Source organism: Amblyomma americanum, chromosome 6 (genome assembly GCF_052857255.1).
Source record: "Amblyomma americanum isolate KBUSLIRL-KWMA chromosome 6, ASM5285725v1, whole genome shotgun sequence".
In the NCBI taxonomy this organism is placed as follows: domain Eukaryota; kingdom Metazoa; phylum Arthropoda; class Arachnida; order Ixodida; family Ixodidae; genus Amblyomma; species Amblyomma americanum.
The window spans coordinates 197,713,954-197,734,713 of NC_135502.1; the positions used below are offsets into that span (position 1 = coordinate 197,713,954).

General features: G+C 45.9%; 1 protein-coding gene across 1 annotated transcript; it reads left to right on the forward strand.

The window, feature by feature from the left end:
* Positions 1-369: 369 nt before the first annotated feature.
* Positions 370-19,820, forward strand: LOC144094337 (uncharacterized). Its single transcript, XM_077628307.1, has 3 exons — positions 370-18,395; positions 18,731-18,943; positions 19,408-19,820. Exons 1-3 carry the CDS (start codon positions 18,304-18,306, stop codon positions 19,574-19,576), a joined length of 474 nt encoding a protein of 157 aa, XP_077484433.1. The 5' UTR covers positions 370-18,303; the 3' UTR covers positions 19,577-19,820.
* Positions 19,821-20,760: the final 940 nt, after the last annotated feature.

Here is a 20,760-nt window from a genome sequence, read left to right on the forward strand (position 1 = left end):
CGCACGTAAGCCGCAATCTCGTAGCTGAATCCCGTGTCTTGCTTGCACAGCATGCGTGCCGCATCGCCAAAGCGTGTGTAACGAGAGCGTTGTCTGCTCGCGCAAATGTGCAAGCAGACGACGCTGCAAAACGGGCAGTGCGCACCGCCGAACCATTTCGGCTGGCACACGAAGGCTCGCAGGCCTTGCAGTGCCACACAGGCAGTGCGGTAAACCGCAGGCCGGCTCGTTGGTGACTGGAAGGAGCAATTCTGCTTTGTAGATGTTCTCCCCCTCGTGCTATACTAAAATGCAGCACCTTGGTTCTAAGAGCATCCACGGGCGGCACCGCATGCAGCGACGGCCACGCGCTCTGAATGTCCTATTTCAATCCGTGAGTACTATACATTACGGCAGGCCTGTCAGGTAGAGTGGCATACAATTTGTTAGGCTGAATATACTGCAGTAAGCGAAAATAATAAATATGTTGTGCTGGTAGAATAGCATATTTTTTTTATAAGGGCTCCGTAGGCGAATCTCGCGGTCTCCCATAATAGCCTTCAATGGCTGTAAGGGCTTTTTTTTGGAGAACGAGCAACTTATTAAAGTCACCAGATCCTAGTGGTTCCCCAAACAAGAGCACAGTATGATATTTTGGAATAAAAGAGCATAATACAATTATTTATACAATATTACAAAAATTTCATGTTGAACACAGTCGAAGGCTTTTCGAAAGTCGGGAAGTAAACCAAGTGTATATATCTGACATTCAATATTATCATTTTCTCTTCAATGGTTAACTGTTCTTGTCCTGTAGAATTTTGCTTCCTAAATCCATACTTTAAAACCATTTTTTTGTGTCCATTCATGTAGATGTCCTAGCTCACGATTTACTGTTGTGTTTTATGGCACGTAAGCAACCAAAACATTCACACGCCAAGCACACAGTCAAAGAACCTTTTTGTTATCCTTAATAGACAGCAGTTTTTCAAATTTAGTCTATTTGCGCCATTTGCTTCATTCAAAAGCTATAAAATACGTGACAGATTAAGTGGAAACTCACCGAAAAGAAGCATTAGGTGGAAGATGATGTGTTAATTTAAAAATAGCTTAAAAGAGTATAGACACCTAATTTTGGTCACATGTTTTTTTTCTTTACAATGGTGTGGAATACACTATTTGGCATACGAATCACCATGTGGTATTCACCTATGACCGCTAAATAATTTATAATCGAGTTTTTCTGTCATGCTGTTTCGGTTTCAACAGCTGAACAAAGACTGTGACGTCAAAGTGCGTTTATACGTCATGTGAGGCATGGAAAAACGTCGGTATAATCACTGCTTCATTGCTTTAATCCCCATTGTGGTTCGCCTTGCTGTACCTAACGCTATGGGTATTGATGTAAGCACATACAGGGCCCGTATCTGCTCCTTTCTACTGTTTCGACAAAGTGTGAGCAGACAACCTCAGCGCTTCAGTGCACGATGTAACTTCATAAGCGGTGTTTTTCCCAAACCTGCAACAATGTTGGCATTGATGTGCATTGCTGTTCTTTTGCTCTGTGCTGGCGATGTCGAGGCTAACCCTGGACCGAAGTTGGATGATGTTCTGACATTGCTGAACAAATTCTAAAATGAGAATGAAGAGTACTTTAGCAGCACCAAAACAGCACTTGACGGAATAAAGAAGGGCATTAAAGACATAAAAGACAGGGTTAGTGTCATCGAAAGAAGTGTGAGTAGCGTACCGAAATTTAACGACGATGTTTGCACTGTCAGCAGTACTATTGAAGATAAGTGCTCATTATCGCGAACGCAGAGTAAACTGACTATTGTCATTGATGACTTGAATAACCGAATGAGACGGAACGTGCTCATTAAAGGTGTTCCCGAACTTGACAAGGAAGACTACACGGAAACAGAGCGAGTTGTTCGTGAGTTCCTCTCACCTCACCTTGAAGTCGAGATAGGCGAAATTGAATGCGCACACCGTATAGGAAAACGACACACTGACGCTCACTGGCCAATCATTAAATTTTTAAATTTTAAGGCAAAAAATGAAGTCCTCCGCAACGCCCATAAGTTGAAAGATGTGTCGCCCAAGGTATGGCTGGAAGAAGATTATTCCCCGTAAGTTCAGTTAGAATGTAAAAAGCTGCGGGACTTTGCCAAAATCAACAAAACTGAAAATGAGCGCTGTGCTGTCCAATAAACTCAAATTTCGTGACAATTTGTACCATTACGACGCTGCAACTGACCAAGTTATACATGTTTCTACGCTAATTTCTACGCATGATGACAGCCTGTCGGCGTGGCAAGCAGGCCGAAATGAAGTCAAACAAAAACCGCATGCAATGTATCCATTCTCGTGACCAATTTCCGTAGCTTACTTCCTAAACTTGATGTGACGAAAGCAATGATGCTGTCACGGATCTCCCCGGAGAACACTCGGACCGAAAGAATGGACTAGGCGACGGGTGTACACACACAGACGCACATTTAATGCCCCCTACGTGACACACACACTAGAACACAAAACTAACACAAAGACTATAAATACACACGACCCGGGCACACTGCTACCAGCATCTACTACTAGCGTTCTGCTATTAGTGGTTGGCGTTCGTGCTCACGTTTGGTTCGGTGCGGCTGCAGCGTTGTGTGGATCCAGTAGCCGGCGTCTTGGCGGCATTCGATGTGCTTGGGCTGGCATCGCTGGCGGCGTCGCTGGCTGCATCGTACAAGCTCCTGGTCCAAGCGCCCGTGGAGGTGATGCCGGTGTTGTTGGCGTTGGGGGCACCACCCGGGTGGGTGGCAACAGTGCTGGAGACACCCCTGGCAGTAGCAGGTGGTAGCGTCCTCCGTTGACTCCCCGGAACGGGCTCAGGCACGGCAGGAAGTCCACGATGCGAAGCCGTAGAACGCAAGCTCACCGGAGCAGTAGCCGACGTCGCTCTCTTCCAGCCGATGTGTCCCTGACCCGCCAGAGCCTCCACTTCTCTGCTGTTCCCCCCGTGCCTCGCTCTCACTCACCCTTTTATAGCCTTGGCGTTAGTACACGTAAGCCTTGTCGTCGTCTTCTTCTTCTCTTCTCCACCAATCATCTCTCTCCACCTCACCGAATGCTTCTCCTTCATCTTCTTTATTCTTCGGTTAATCCACGTCGTCTTCTTCACGCCTCTTTCCTTCATAATTTTATTTTGGACTCCTTATTATATGTGACAGATGGACACATGTGAAGCTGATATTGTTCTTGGCACTGAAACCTGGCTGACCGGAGACTTACCAAGTACTGAACTATTGTTTGCAAGCCATTTATCAATATTCCGTAAAGATAGACTAAATTCGAGACGAGGAGGCGTCATGATCGTGGTAAGAAGCGACTATCAGCCGTCTCTGTTCCCTCTTGACACGCCTCTGAACTACGGTTTGTGACGTTTTAATGGTATCACTTACGTAATCGGTGTTTGTTATCAGCCGCCTAATTGTTGGTCAAATTTTGTTGATTCTTTTCGCTGGGCCATTGAGTGCATCTTTAACAATTCCCGAATTGCATCCTTAATTTAGGAGATTTTAATTGCCCTGCTATTGACTGGCATACATCATTTGGAAATTCCCAGGGTAGCCTGTCTCACTGTTCCAACTTTCGCAGTACCCTTGACTGGTGCATGAGCCAACACGTGGAAAACATATCTTGGATTCGATCTTCACTAACCAGCCTCTCAATACAGAAGTGCACGTGATAGAATGTGTAAGCGACCATAGCTTTGTAAACTGTTTACACCCGATGCAGATTCACACAAAAACAGCCGCTAAAAAATATATCTTGAACTACGCCAGAGCAGACCAAGACAAAATGAGCCGAATGCTGGCTGACTTCGAAACCGCATTCCATCATAACTTCGAGGAACGCAGCACAAATGAAAACTGGTTAATGTTTCGCGACAGGTTGAAAGAAATTGAAGTCTGCGTACCAAAACTTGAGATCAAGACAAGAGTTGATGCTCCCTTGTTCACGAAGGAAATCAGGAAGCATCCGAACAGAAAAAAAAGGGGCGTACAGAAAGGCTACTCAGGCTAACGGACCCATGATTGGCAAAGCTATAAGGAACTGTCGTCTGTTGCGGAAAAAAGTATAATAGAAGCAAAGGATTGTTTTTTTATCATACGTGTCCGAACCTGTTAAAAACAAACCCCAAAAAATTGTGGGGTGTTGTCAGTCCTAAAGATTCAAGCGAGTTAATAACACTAATGGATGTAAATGGAATTTTGGTCCCCATAGAAGCAAGTGCGGAACATCTAAACAGTCATTTCAGCAAAGTATTTACAGACGAGGCACCTATTTCTGAGCACATTCAGTTTCCCATTCCATTCATTGCTTGTCATTCTAATCCTATCACTATCACAACTGATGGGGTTCTTGGTGCGATTGATGGGCTTCCATTAAATTCTAGCCCTGGTCCTGATGACATACAAAACTTGTAAAGCTAACTTCTCACGTGTCGGCATTATTGCTATCACTTTTATTCCAGCAGTCTCTGAACAATAGCTGTGTTCCAGACGATTGGCGAACTGCACTCATTATACCAATATTTAAGTCTGGGGATATTACAGATCCCAACAACTACCGACCAATTTCTCTTACTTAGTGTGCTACAAGCTACTGGAACACATATTTACCCAAATCATGAACTACCTTAATGCAAATGGCCTGCTACTTGAAAATCAGCATGGTTTCAGGTACTGGCATTCATGTCAAGCCAAATTATTTGAATTAGTAACGGATCTCCATTGTACAATTCACAGGGCCTTGTACTCTGATGCAGTTTTTATCGATTTCTTAAAAGCCTTCGATCGGGTAACCCACAAGCGCCTCGTCAAAAAGGTGTATAACTTGCAGTTTGGTCGTGGTACTACAAAGTGGATTGAAGAATTTTGAGCTAACAGGCAGCAATCCCTATCTGCTAATAACATCATATCTGAAACTAAACATGTTAAATCAGGTGTACCTCAAGGATCCGTCTTAGGCCCACTTCTCTTTTTAATTTATGTTAATGACATCACTTCAGACATTAGCTCCTCCATACGTCTTTTCGCTGATGATTGTATCATTTATAGAGAAATAGCTAATCCTAACGACGCTGCCTTGCAAACAGATCTAGATAGGTTAAGTACTTGGTGCAGTGTTTGGCAGATGGAAATAAACACCGATAAAACCAAACATGACTTTCTCTTCGCTCTCTAAAACTCCAGTAAGCAACTACATTATAAATAATAGTGTCATTCAGCACTCATCAACGTTCAAATATTAAGACGTTGTTCTTCCCAAGACCTAAATTGGCATAGCTGCCTAGAGTATATCACCAGAAAATGTATGAAAAAATTACGCCTTCTTAAACGTCGTCTATCTCTAGCTAACCCTGACACCAAACTGCTGGCCTACACATCTCTTGTTCGGGCATCATTGCAATATTGTTCGGTAGTATGGCATCCCCACCAAAAAAACTTATCCAGCTCAATAGAATCAACACAAAATAAGGCAGCACGCTTTATTCTATGGTCGTACTCTCCATACCAGAGCGTTACTGCAATAAAACAATCTCTAAAACTTCTGGACCTCAACATAGACGGAAATTCTTTCGCTTGTCGTTGTTCCACTCCCTCTACTACAACATTCATCTTTCGCACGCAGGCACATCCCAGCAGCACATCACATATCTCGTACCGACCATGCGCATAAAATTGAAAATTTCCGCTCGCACAAAGAAATGTCATAATTCCCCGTTAGTCTTGGCAATAAGGGAATGGAATGCTTTACCTACTAGCATTGTGGCTATTAACGAATCATCGTCCTTCCGTTCATCGTTACTAACATTTCCTGAATCAGGCGCAGCATTGTCGTCTATTTGAACTTGCCACCTTGTACCTTTGCTTTGCCTTGTACGTGTACATATTATTTTTTTATTGCACACTGCACCATGCCCACAATGAATAAGACCGGCCCAATTTCATAATTAACACTTTGTGCTTCCATTCTTTTTTTCTCTGTACTATGTATGAAGTGAACGCTTGAGTATTTTTGTTATTTGCGGTCCCCCCCCCCCCCCCCTATATAATGCCCAGCTGGGCCCTTAGGGTACTGAAATAAATAAATATATACAGTGCTAAAGCCAGCCTTCCTCAAGAGCCGGAATGACAACGAACGTAGAAGCAGCGATCGATTATATTGCAGTTTTTTTCATGCCTCACGTGACCTAAAACCACACTTTTACGTCACAGTCTTCGTTCAGCTGTTTGAACCAAAACAGCATGAGAAAGAAATTCGATTATAAATTATTCAGCAGTAGTAGGTAATCTGTGGTAATCTATGTATAATAATGCCTTGCGCATCATTATCAAACAGGAAAACGCACTCAAAATTTAGGTGTCTATACCCTTTTAACATTTTTTTTCTTAGTTTCTAGTTATATTGTTTTAGGGGAAATTCAACTGCAGTGAACACATGAACCATGAACACAAACGGATGAAACATCCGCATACACGGAAAATTGCTGCACTCACAACTGATTTATTGTACCTATAAAGGAATATAAGACATAGAAAAAGACAGTTGCCACTGACAAACTTAAACCACACACATCTTTGAGCAAAGTTCATATTCTGAATTTTACAAGAAAATCGCAGCATCGGTTATGCTGTTATCGCTCCTTTTCCTTATATGGTGTGTTTCCATAAGTTCATGTGCGGTCTCATCTTTGCTTATGCCTAGTATCTGCACTGTCGAAATGCGGTGAACACTTCGTGCAGGACCTGCAGTGCTCAACCAAGCGCACATTTTTGTTGTTCTCTAAATTCCACTCGCCCACCTTTAACTGGTCGTTGACGCATCTGCCAGTTTGGCTGACATTGGCTTTTCAACATGACAGTGGTATTTCGTACACTACTGTTGGCTGACACTGCACGTAGGGCCTGGTATGCTTCTTTCTACCTCCACCTTTCATGGTCTCCTTTGCTGAAGATACGAGGTCATAGTTTAGCGAGCTATACCAGGGCTGAAAAATGAGTGGTACGCCAGACCTGCTCGCAGCCTTCTTCAGTGATGCGAAACTTTGTGCAGGAAGGGGCAATTTCCGGTTGCAAGCTCCTTTTACCTTCCCTTGTCTTCAGGCTTGTGTGCTTCTTCACTCTTCTCAGCAGGGTCTTGGCAACAGCCGTCACGACAGACTGAGGGTAACTCCCAGCCAATATCCTTGCCAGTTGGCTATAAAGCATGCCTGCATTTCATGAACACATAATTTCTCGAGTGCTAATTCCAGGCACAAGTTCACTATGCCTTTATAACTTTTGGATGTGCAGAATCATAGTCAGGAGTTGTTTTTGCACATTCAGGCTGGCATACGCTCAACACACATGGTTCTCACGCACTTTCACATTTATATATAAAAACTGAAAGACACATTCCGATTTTGTGTTTCAGAAGCGAGTCACACCTTTTGCCTGGTTTGTATATGCGTCTGAAATCTATTAACAGCCCAGTAATGTAAAGTGCTCTGATTTTCTAACTTGAATAAAAAATCAACGTGGTGGTCACTTTTATAACTTCATTGGGGGGAAAAATGAGCACTGCAATCTGGCCAATGCTGGCTAAAAAAACATTGCTCAGGAAAACTCAGGCGGTGCATTTGCGTTCTCCTCAGAATGGCCTGAGTCGATGTTTCCAGCAACAGTTGCAGTCGTGGTGTCAGGTGACAGTACACCCTCTTCCCCAGCAACGATGTCGCCAGCCAGAGTGATTGGAAAAACCGCATGCGGTGCTACTCGTACATGATCGTGGTGCCTCGTCCACACGCGGCCATCCGGAAGTCTCAGCGCTGCTGCCAACCTTTCGTCCGACTCCACCGCTGCCGGCACCCAACTCAGCCCAGGTCGGAAATTCCGCACGAATACCTGTTCTCCTAGCTCCAGGTTAGTCACCCTGACTGACATCCAGTTCCTGCGAACATTTTCGAGTAGCTGCTTCACCATGACTGCCTTCCGGAGATCCGGCCGAAGAATGTCAAGGGCTGTTTTCATTCAGTTTCCTGCCCAGTAACAGCTGAGCAGTACAGCAGCCAGTTACCTCGTACGGTGTGGTCCTGTATGTTAGTAGGATTCTAGCCAGCTGTGTACGAATATCTCCCGATCTGGCCTTCTTCAGTTTCTGCTTGATGGTCTGCACTGCCCACTCCGCTGCGCCGTTGGTTGACCATAACACTCAGCGCTGTTGCGCTGGATGGTATGGTGGCACTAGTATCTGGTGGATGCCATTCTTCTGTAAAAAATACCTTGAACTCCTCACACGCAAACCCCGGGCCATTGTCCGACATGACGATGTCTGGCAAGCCCTGACCTGCAAAGATCTGTCTCAGGCTCAGGATTGTAACTGCTGCAAATGGAGTCGTCACCGGATAGACCTCTATCCATTTCGAAAATGCATCCACCACGATGAAAAAATGCACATTCCGCACCAGGCCAGTGAAATCTACATGCAAACGAGACCACGGCCTCTCGGGGAAAAGGCCATGGCCTAACAGGCGCTGGCCAAGGCATCCGCTGAGTCTCCTGACAAACATGGCATGCCTAGACCGCTGCCGTAATGTCTCCATCCAGTCCTGGCCACCAAACATGGCTGCGGGCAACCGCTTTCATTTTTGAGATCCCGGGATGACTTTCGTGTAGAAGATGCAGTAGTTCAGCCTGTAGTGATGCAGGGATCACCACTCTGCTCCCCAATAAAATGCAGTTACTCTGGACACTGAACTCCGGAAACCGAGCTTCAAATGCTTTCCAAGGCTCTCCCAAGGGAGGCCCTCTACCCGTCTACAACGCTTCTCGCAACTGTACCAAACATGAGTCTTTGTTAGTGGCCGCTGCCATGACTGATGCTGATAGCACCTTTGGCTAACAACCCTGGAGCATGAAAACTTCTGGAGGGCATTCAACATTAGCCTCCCTCACGGGCACGGGCAGCCGACTGAGGCCGTCCACGTGAGGAATCCTTCCACCAAACTTATACCTCAAGACATAGTTGTATTCTGATAAGAACAATGCCCAACTCAGGACACGCGGAGAACATGACTCTGGTATAGGCCTGTCTACTGCCAAGAGACCCAACAGCGGCTTATGATCAGTCACAACTTCAAATCTGCGACCGCAAAGGTACTGCTTGAAGCGCGTAACTCCGAATACAACAGCGAGTGCCCCTTTGTCAAGCTGACTGTAGTTCCTTTCCGCCGAGGCCAGGCTTCGCGACGCAAAAGTTGTAGTCGGTCGCTCCACTTCGTCTGCTTCCCTCTGTGTGAGAACTGCGCCAAGGCCGTAGGGCGACGCATCCGTGACCAACATTGTAGCCTTCCCCGGATCGAAGTGTACCCACGTCGATGCTGACGCCAGTAATGCCTTATTTCGGCAGAATGCACCTTCCTGAGCTGGCTTCCAAGACCACGGTGTGCCTGGACTCAGCAGATGATTGAGCGGGTGAAGCACTGTTGAGAGCTGGGGAATGAATTCCCTCTATAAATTAATGAGGCTGATGTAGCTTTGGAGCGTCTTGCAATCTCATGGTTTTGGAGCCAAAAAGTTCTTAGGGCTCGGCTGCAGGCCTTTGCTTGTAATGACGTGGCCCAAGTACTCAACTGTTTCCTTTACGAACTCGCACTTGGCCAGTTTCAGGCGGAGCCCTGCTTCCAGCTGGTGTCCAAGGACACTGCACACATTCTTCCAGTGATCCTCATCGGTCCGGCCAGTCACCAAAATGTCATCGAAGTAACAGCAACGTGCGGCAGATCCCCCAGCAAGTTGTCCATTTCGCGCTGAAACAATGCAGGCTCTGACACCACGCCGAATGGAAGCCTGATGAATTGGAAAAGGCCTTTCAACATATTGATTGTGACCATTTCCTGCGACTCTGGTTCCAACTGTACTTGTTGATCCGCATACTTTAGGTCAAGCTTGGTGAACTTGACACCGCCGCTCAGCTTCGCAAACAGTTCTTCAATTCTGGGAATCGGATAACTTTCGCTGACTGTTGCTGAGTTAATGGTGACCTTAAAATTGCTACAAATGCGTACTCTGCCGTCTTGTTTGACCACAGGCACGACAGGTGCGGCCCACCTTGACGTCCAGACAGGGCGTACGATGCCTTCTCTTTGCATGCGTTGCAGTTCTTCTATTACTTTGTCTCGGAGTACAAATGGCACCTGCCTCGATTTAAAAGACTGGTTTTGCCCCTTCCTGTAGTGAAATCTGGGCCTGTATGCCTTTTAACGTACCAAGCGACTCCGAGAAAACGTCTACAAATTCCTTTATGAGGCGTGTCACGGAACAGACTGCATTAAGCTCCTTCAGTTTCATTATGGTAATCGCAAACGCTTCCATCCAGTCTCTCCCTAACAACGTCGGACATTGTCCTTCCACAACGAACAATGACAGCGTTACCTCGCGGGCTCCCAGCTTTGCAACGGCCGTAATTTTCCCCAAGACTGCCGAGAGCTGCCCTGATTAACTTTTCAATTTGACATCAGCGTACTCTAACTGTGCTCCAGGAAACATGACGTTGAACATATTCTCACCTGTGATGGAAACGCTGGCTCCAGTGTCCAACTCCATCATCAGTGGTACACCATTAACGAAGACTTGGATTTGCATGGGCTCGGATCCGGCTGCTTGTAATGTCCACATGTTGTAAGGTGCATCCGTGTCATCCGTCTATGGATTGGGAATCTCGTCCATTTTGTGCACTGAACGCGGCCTCATCTGGTTTCTCTGGCCCACCGCCGGCACGCTGCAGACCCTTGCAAGGTGCCCTTGCTGCCCACACTTGAAGCAAAGACTAGTGCTGTGCCGGCACTGTGTCGCCGAGTGTTTGCACCGCACCGCACGCAACCCAGCCAATCAACCGCAGCTCTTCTTGGCGGTTGTTCTATGAAATTGGCCGTCCCTATCTCGCTTGTCGACGCTGCTTGCGTGCACAATACGTTTGCATCCTTCCTCGCGGCTTCAATGGTAGTCACCAATTGCTTGGCCGATTCAAAGGCTAAATTCGCGCCTTCCAGGAGGCGTGTCCGCATTCCTGTATCATTGATACCACAGACAATCTGATCCCTCACCATGCGGTCACGCGGCGCCTGACGAATGCTTTCTGCTTTTCTGCGGTGAGGTCATTGGCAGCGATGTACAGCTGAGCGCGCTCCTGGCACTCCGCCCACTCGGTTATGTCCGCGTCGAACGGTTCCAGCTTTCCGGTGGTTATCTTCACCTGTTAATTGCGCGTGCTTGCCACGCAGCACACTAAACCAATTTGCCACCGGATCCCATCCTCGTCGCCAGTTGTCACGTCCAAGGAATGACACGACAATGTCAGCTGTTCAGTGCAGGCGCCGACTGTCTAAGCCGGCCGCAGCAGCACGTTTATTAATAGCCGTTAAAAATTCCCCCTGCTGGATTGGCAAGTTGTCATAATATTGTTACGAGCAATTCGAAGGAGAACCTCCGGAGAAGACACGTAAAACTGAAGCGGTTCCTAAGTGGTCCGAGTGCGAGAGCGAGAATCGTCTTCTTTTTCTACGAATTCAGGCGCTTCTACTTCTTCTACAGTGGCACGTATCACTGCCCCCTCTTCTGCAGCATCGCCACGATGCGGCTAGGAGGGAAATGTCCGCAAAAACACAGTTGCAGGGAACCGCTGTTGAGTCAGGTAGTCTGTCATGGTAAGGCTTCATGCGAACAATGTGCACGACTTCAGTACGGTGCAACCGGCGCGATGAGCAAGCCGCTTGGGCGGGAGCAACTGCATACATCACATCACTGATGTGGCGCACTACTTCGTAAAGGCCGAAGTATCTGCGCAGCAACTTTTCAGAAAGGCCGCGGCGACGAACAGGTGTCCAAACCCACACCAAGTCACCAGGTGCGTTAGCAAATCCTTCATTCTGCATGCTCGTTAGCGTAGGTGGCAAAGAGATCAAAGCGTAGGTGGCGAAGAGATCAAAGGCACCAGAATATTCAGAGTAGCGCAGAAAAGATGGAATTGCCCCAAGAATTGCCACACTGCACAAATAGGTACAAGCAGAGTTGATTTATAAGATATGATCCTCCTTGTCTTGTCTCCTGCTCCTCATTATGTAAACATAAGGCCCGCCTACGTGTACATACTGGAAAGGTGCGGTAAGCGATGAATACACAGCGAAAGTCCCACGCTGTCATTTGCGCCATGCCGTGCCGTTCAAGCTTAGCAATAATCTGCACAACGTAGTTTTTATGACACCCCAAAGAGAGTTTGACGGCACGCGCAAGAAGCAGTCAACAGCCCTGTCTGTGAGGCAACCTTCTTATTGCTCTGCCTCAACGGCTCTCATAATCTTTAAATTTTGTACATTATTTTTCCTTCGTTATTGGCATCGCAGTTTGTACGCGCCATAAATTTTAAATAAATTTGTTTCCTCTCAACGTGCTGAATCTCTTGCTGGGACATATTCATATTACACGTTTTCGAGTTTCCTTCATTCCGCTTGTTCATTCGGTAGCACAGATCCTGCTTCCTATTGTGAACTATTCATTTGTATGGGTGCCCCCTCCGGATTGCACATTTCATAATTATGTTAGTACTCGTTGCAGAGGAGCTATTCTTTTCAGCTTCTACTTTGATGTGTGCGTTCGTAAGTCTGGTGCAAGAAACTCGCCCTCTGAAAAAGCGCTTCTCTGCGCGTGTTTTTGTGCAGTGGGCTACTGTTTGCATGGACGTCACAATAGGCGTGACCCTTGCCGCAAGGCGGGGGGGGCAGTCGGTATTTAAGCCCCGTGAAACAGCGTGCACAAAAGACAAAACCCAACAGGGAGGAACAAGACGAACAAGAGCGCTCTAGTTCCTCGCTTTCATGTGCCGGCTTTATCAGCGCGCTGCTCCACGATGTTTTGCAGCAGTACGCGCTGGCTACACGAAGCTTAAGCAGTGAGTAATGGATATGGTTTAATGTTGTAATGGAGGGATTTTTATTTAGACTGTGCATCTGTATAGGCACATGAAAGGCAATGTTCTGCCTCCGGATTAACGGTGCACAAACGACGAGCAAGAAAGAAGACGACAGAGCACTGCATGCTTTTCACACCATGGGAGGAGGCATTTTCATTCATATGACGGTGGCTTAGGTCTGAGCTGTATATTTTAATCCTTGACTAAAGTGTTTAAAAGAATGTTTGGTGAATAGTGCCTCTCAGCTGTTATTCAGGACAGTGAGTGGTTGCCGGCAACGCTGAGACCGGCTTGAAATTACGCAACGGCTCCATGTAAGAGTTAACTGCAGCGGAAAAACCTCGATCCCATCAGAAAAGCCTACACACACGCACTCACAACTAAGTTATTACAGGAAACAGGGTTAGTGTTGGGCGAGTTGGAGAGGTTTCCCATAACTACAGCATGACAAGCGGGACATGGAAGAAAGGAGGGACACAACACAGCGGCGACTTTTTATGCAATTTTTCTGCAGAACTTTTGAAAAGTGACCGGCCTGCAGGTGTCGGGCAACCTACCTGGTCGTGGATGCTTTGCTCCAACCTGTGATTGTATGTCTTCTTTACAACATAGTCAAAAAAAAGAATGAACAATTGCTCAACATATTTGGGACAGAGTAAAGTGAAGGAATCTCTACTGGTTCGTGTCTAGTACCTATTCTTAGCTATATGTGCCTGGCCTTGCGCAATAGAATAATGAAAGAGCAGTTTGAAAGCCCCGCCGTTGTGGAATGTTTGGATTTGTGGATGACTGCTTCTTGTTTTTAGTGTGACAACCTCAAATTTGAGCAGCAGTTCTTTCATGCCTATACAGTGTTTTTGGGGTGCCGCAAGCCAATGGTTCTGACATGCACGATGTACCAGATATTGATTTTATTAGGTTTTAGATCTCTAACTTCGCTTCATGTAGGGCTTCTGAGCCCCGTGGTCAAAAAACCATCCTGTCATATTCGTCAGCCCATTCGTAGGTAGTGAAAAGAGAAATCGTTCATTCTCATCTTGCACCGTGAAAGGTTAACGCCGATCAGAGGTTAGGGTCACCAGATGACGACGTTTCGGCTTCCATTAGGATGCCATTGTTCACTGCGAAACAAGCTTAAGAAACGTCATTTAAATATGCTTTAATAATCGTCCACGGCATCTTGCATATGCTGACGGGAAATTACCTTCGTTGCGATTAAGTGTTTTCTTTGTGGACTGTATCACCAGTGATGGAAAGAAACTTCCCCGTACTTCCTGTGCTCATGTAAACACCTTGCAAAATGCCCGCTCTTGCCTGCGTAAACATGGTCGCACCCAGCAGAGAGAATCTTGTACACGACGCCTGGAAATCCTTTTTTCCTACTTCGTCTTTCGCGTTCACCAGTAATTCGTGCCGTAACTTGTGGGTGGGAATGCGGCCAACGTGCACGTCGTATGCACGCAGGACACTTCCCAATGCTTCACTTACGCAGGGTACATAAGGCATGGCGGCACGTGATCGGCAGTGGTCGCCATCCGATTTCGCTTGGGTGCAGCGAGCGGCGTTCCACGGAATCCACAAAATTCATGGGCTAGCCACAGCTGCTTAATGCGCGGCACACTTGCAAGAGATCCGAGGCAAGATCTTGAGGTCTCGAGCAGATTTTTCAGGCTCTCTGAATGAGCGCATTAAAGCTGGTGGTGCTGCTGAAGAGCAGTGGTCGAAAATAACCCCCACGAGAAGTAGCATGCACCGAGCTGCCACAGGCCCACGCGGCAGTTCGCTTGCACTAATACCCCTGCAGTTTGTGAACTGGTGGGAAAATGGCCTCTCGGAGCCATCAACAGCAGGTTTTACGATGCGAGAAAAACCGCAGAGCCATTTGCAGACATTGCTTCTCGAATAATGACAATTGGGTCAAGAACTGGTGACCTCGGTGCTCCATTTTCAGGGGATCTGGGAAGTGCTGAACATGTTGAGACGACATGAAAGCGTGGGCCCACACCAGCTGGAAGTCCTCCTTAATATTTGATGTCTTTCGTGCCACATAGATTTTAAGTTCATGTAGCACCAGAAATAGCGTCCGCAGGTGCAACCACTGCAGAAGTGCCGCCGCCACATTTCGCCTGCACGTTGATTTCCCTGCCACAGAACGAGCCATCCTTAAGCTATGTGCGCCGTTTACCAGAATGCTGGAAACAGCTCAGTAAATGGCCAGCTGATCTCCTTCTTGCATGACTGAATTAGACGAATACACTCTGTGAATTAGTGCGTATTCTGTGGAGTGCTGTTTCGTTCACATCTTTCTCCTTGACTCCGTGCTCCAAATCCAAGAGCATTCTACCGTCGCACCAAATTGCACAGCATTCTGTTTCATAGAAAAAACTTGCAAATAGATGCTGACACATTAAGGGCACGAAAACACAAATAGCGACTGCAACTTCTTGCTGGTAGTTTATGGAGAAGGCATTTGCCCCCCATATGGGATGTTACATAAAAGGTGGTAAGATTAAAAAATATAATAGGAATTTTTTACATTTTCAACAAACTGTGATGAGCACGTGATGATAGCAACATTGTTTGGAAAGCCGCTCCAGTCTGCAGCTGTGCGAGGAAAAAAGGAATTGCAAAACGGGACGATGATGGGAAACTTGTAGTTGATGGCTGGTACTATGTGATACGCGTGCGGGGGGAAGGTAATAAGGTGCGATGAGCGTAGCGCTGTGAAAAATTTTGTGAAATAAAGATAGTATGGCAATGCGACAACGGAGTGATAAGGGTGATAATCTAGACCTGTTTTTAAGGAGGCAGCGCTGATTTCATAGGAATGCCGTGAATGAATGAAACTTGCAGCGCAATTTTGAACAGATTCGAGAGCATTAACAAGATAAGCTTGATGAGGATTCCAAATAGGCGATGCAAATTCTAGTTTAGACGTGACGAATGATTTGTAGACTAACAACTTTACATGTGGGAGAGCATGATGTAGATTACCTTTTAAGAATCCTAATGTCCTGTTCGCTGATGTCAGTCACATGCAAACTACAAGAAAGGTAGCTAGCGATTGTTATGTCAAAGTACTTGTATGACTCTACTAGTTGTACAGGATTTTCAGAGATTACGTAAGGAAAGATAAAGGGATTATGGCGATGGTGGATGGACAGAGATTTACACTTATGTAGGTTAAGTTCATTATCCCCTTATTACACCGGTCCAGAACAGCATTTAGAAGTGGGGGTAAGAATAGCACGATAAATTGCACAGTCGTCAGCGAACATACGTGTGTTAGATGTTACGTGCGACGACAAATCATTAATGTACATATGAGAAAAAGTAGCGGGTTGAGCACAGACCTCTGTGGGACGCCTGATGTTACTAAGAGTGGATTAGAGTTCTTGTTATTAGCGCAGAAAAACTGGGAACGATTAGTCAAAAGCTCTTCAATCCATTTCAGAATATTGAGGGGCAAAATAATCAGGCATCATTGATAGACATTTTGTTATTTCAAGTGCACAATAATAGCCGTCACTTCAACCATTGCTATAGTCACTCGAATGACTTTGGTCTTTCTGGTTGCTTAAAAAGGCAACTACCTTCGTGGTGATGAGGAGGGAAATTCGGAGTGTGGCAGCTAGACAGCATTTGGGTAATGGATGCCTGAAAAAGTTTGTGGTGTTCACTTTTATGACAAAACTATTTTTAATCAATCCATTTGAAGTACGGAGCCACACCAAATGGCACTGCCAACTTCATTATTCTTTATTTTTCATTTAAGGATTCCTGCAGCGCCTGAAGGCATTATAAAAGGGGGAACATACAATGAAATCAAGCCAAGACGTGGCACTAAATCTGAGGCGACCGGTTACGCTGGTGAACAACTGGCGAATCAATAAATGCCTACAATATGTTTTCTTTTTTATGTCCAGGGTGTGGAAATATCCATACATGATGCCATCGAGCCCAAAAAAACATGAGGCAGCAGTCTGGCAGCGACATCTGAACAAATCTGGCGTTCGTCGATTGACTGCTTCATCATTTGGTGTCGTTATGAAGCGTCCTCGTGGACAGAAAAAAACCTGCAGAATCTTCCCTTAAAGACTTGTCACATGTGAGGGCTGTTCATTAAGTATGGTCTCATTTTGCTAATTATGGAAAATGTTTTTTGGAACAACATGACATCATGAAAAACCAGCCAATGGTGTCATGGGTACTGCTACGAAACGTCTCATCTGCGCGTCGAATAGCTTAACAGGTGACCGCAAGTGAAAAATTTGATAATTTTTTGTCTGAAATGACGAAAATCATGCTCAATGTTTTCTTTCAGCAATTACTGATAGATGTGCAGCACAAGACATCAAATCTTACATTGATTCGCTCTGAAACAAAGCTTCACCCAGCTGCGAATTTCGACACAGACTGGGGAGAACCCGGAAGACTGAGGAGAACCCAATTCAAGAATTTCATTAAAATATTTCGCCATCTGAAAAACCCGTTGTTGCCCTTTAAGCAGTATAGTCAAGGCTAATCTCCATCTACTTGCTATAGCTACCGTCATGATGGTGGATTAACCAGGGTGTCGTGAGAATCAGGGGACATCATTCGTTGGAAGGCCTTCTTTGAAGACCATCTGGTGCTCTGCTGTGTAATTGTATCCATCTATATGCCATTCATTCAGAGAGTGGCAGGAAGATGGGTTACTTGACAACAGAAAGTGAGCAAGCAAGGAGGGAGCCTCAGGGTGCTGAGCCAACGCTTCGACAAGACGACTTGTCTTCGTCTTGTTGACGAAATGTTGGCTGGGCACGTCCGCTTGTCGAAGCATGGGCTAAGCACCCTAGAGACTCCCATCTCCGTTGTTCACTTTGCTTCTGTTATATGCCAGTCAGGTAAAGAACTAACAGCATGTGTTTTTTTTTTTCTTTTTCTGCTTCATTATCGCACTGCCCTACAACACAGGGCAAACAATTCTTTCATATTCGCTGGCAAGCACACCCAATTGTGGTTTAGGTGAAAGTTCCCCTTCACACGAAAGTGAAATGTTAACTTGCTTCTGCTTTTAAGCTCGTTGTGATTGCAGGTACGGCATAACGAACGAGCAGCCAGCTAGCTGTGTTGCAGTACATGGCTGCAGTGAAAGCCATGGGCCCTGATGTTGAGGCCTTGCGGAGAGGACCAGCGTAGACCCTTCATGCCTATGGTTGGGAGCTTCATACGACAGGCTGGTCTTTGACCCATACGAAACTCCTTTGCATGGCCTGATAGAGGTGAACAGCCCGTACAGTTCGAAAAGAAAAACTGCTGACAACATTGGACATGGTCATTGCCACAGGACAACATGGGCTTGTTTCGACTGGACTGCACCTGCGCCTACTACTACCAGGTCCTTGGCTAGATGGCTTTATCTGGTATGTGCCGGACAGGTTTTATAGTCTTTCTGACCAATTTTTGACGGGTGACCACATCAGGGTCTCTGCTCAAGATAGGGCTGTTGAGAAACAAAAAATTGACAATTTCTTTTTTCTGTGCTGTTGCCATACATCGCATCGAAAGTGCATTAAGAATACATTGTGCCTCAAAATAAGGATTATGTTTTGCACCATTTTGAAAGGAATGTGGACATAAAAGTTCTACATATTTCCTTCTTTGTAGTCGTGCAAGCCTTTAGAACACAATGCCACCGCATGGTATTCACTTGCAACAACGTTTTTCTTTTTGCACTGTAACTTTGCGGTTGTTTCAGGTGCAGTTGTGGACGGTGCCAAGTTCTGTCAAACTTTGAGGAGCTCGAGTGTGTGCGCTACCGTGAGATAGACCATGTTGTCACGGCTCAACTGAAGGGCTGCATCACGGAGCACCTGGAATTCAGCCTTCTTTGCCTCAACATTGCCGCGCTGCAAGTTGCTTACTTCAAGCTACGCGCACAGCAGGAAACTATGAGCCACTATATCCACAAGTGAGGTTCTGTTCCCGTTTGATGCTGCGTTAGGCTGTGCATACAGCACAACTTAGCAATCCAGGGCGTTCATCCCTGAATGTTCTTATGTTACACGAGGTCATGGAGCAGTTATTTTTTATGCGTAAATGCTTTATGCTGCACGCACTGTAAAAAAGTCAATTTCCGGTGTACTGCATTGCACATGAAAAAGTCTACTTAGCATTCCAGAATATTCATCCTCAAATGTTCTTATTTTACACTAGATAATAGTGTCGCTATATTTTTATGCATAAGCGTTTCATGCTACATGCACTACAAGAAGTTAGTTTCTGGTGCACTGCATTGCGTATGAATAAGTCTTGTAGCATATTGAGTTTTAACAACTATGTTACTTTATTCATCCTTGTATGTCATCTAACAAGTATGCATGTGTGTATTTTGATCACAGTGCATGACTCACTTAGTGCTTTTGTTTACCGCAGCGGTGGCCGAGTGGTTGAGCATCCGCCTCGCATGCGGGAGGTGCGGGGTTCGATCCCCAGTACCGCCGGGTACCCACCGGTGATACAATGGGTACAAGCTTTCCCCTGGTCTGGTGCTCGGCTGCTAAGGGCTGAAATGCTTGGAAAAAGATCTTTGACCCCACCTTGAGTAATCAAAAAATATCTTGTGCCATGGCGCTCTTTGGCCATAGACGCCCTTGCACCATAAAAAATCCGTAATCATCATCAGCTTTTGTTGTTTATTCCCAGAAGGTACCGGTACACAGCATAACAACAGTTTGTGCGGTTTCTCTGGCGTCGCCTGAAAAAAAACATCGCCTTATCTTGTCAGCCTGTGTTGCGGCAAAGATAAGGGCTTCATTCCCGGCAGACACTCCGAGAGCGTTCCGATACGCTGAATATTAGGAGGCAAGTACAGCCGATTTCGCAGGTTCTTGTAGTGTGGACTAGATTTCCAATCCTAAAGGTAAGAGCAGAGAAACGTGGTTCTCTCGGTTCTCAAGAGAGCTTCTTAATTGGCTGGGTTAGTAGCAGTAAAGGCATCAAAGCAACTACACATCCCACAATGGAGGACAATGGGACAGACCACCACTCACAGCTGCTCTATTTCACAAAAACACGAGCATGTGTATCCTCTGTCGTCAGTTACTCAGAGACCACATTCATGCATCAATTCATCAGCCTGACCACGTCCACTGCTGGACAAAGGCGTCTGCTAGAACTATATAAAATCAACCCTGGCCTTTTCCAGCTGTGATTACCTTATCCCCGCAAACCTCTTAAACTCATCCATGCAACTAACTTTGTACCGCTCCCAGCTGCGCTTGCCTTCTCATATGGCATCTAGTTCGTTACTCTTGAAGACCAACAATTATCTTCGCTACGCATTATATGCCGCGCCCTAGCCTATTTCTTCTCGACTTTGACTAAAATGTGATTAACCCACATTTGTTCTCTGGCGCACTCTGCCCTCTTCCTGTCCCTTAAAGTTACACATATCATTTTCCTTTCCATAGCTTGCTGCGCTGTCATCATTTTAGGTTGATACCCTTTTCATTTGCCTCCACCTTTTTGCCTCATAGGCGAGTACTGATACGATACAGCTGTTATATACCTTTGTCTAGAGGGATTGGTAAAACTGCCATTCATGACCTGAGAGAACCACCCAAATTCGCTCATCCCAGTCTTATTCTTCTAGTTATTTCCCTCTAGCAATCCAGATCTGCGGTGACTGCATGCCCTAAGCAGGCGTGTTCCCTTACCACTTCCAGCACCTCGCTGCCAATTGTGAACTGCAGTTTCCTTGCTAGACTGTTGAACATTACTTTGGTT

Excerpts from the sequence above, each read along its gene's own strand:
- LOC144094337 (XM_077628307.1), top strand. The coding sequence starts at position 18,304 with ATGGTCATTGCCACAGGACAACATGGGCTTGTTTCGACTGGACTGCAC. Across the intron at positions 18,396-18,730 it reads TGGCTAGATGGCTTTATCTG|GTGCAGTTGTGGACGGTGCC; the intron begins GTATGTGCCGGA and ends CGGTTGTTTCAG. Across the intron at positions 18,944-19,407 it reads ATGAGCCACTATATCCACAA|CGGTGGCCGAGTGGTTGAGC; the intron begins GTGAGGTTCTGT and ends TGTTTACCGCAG.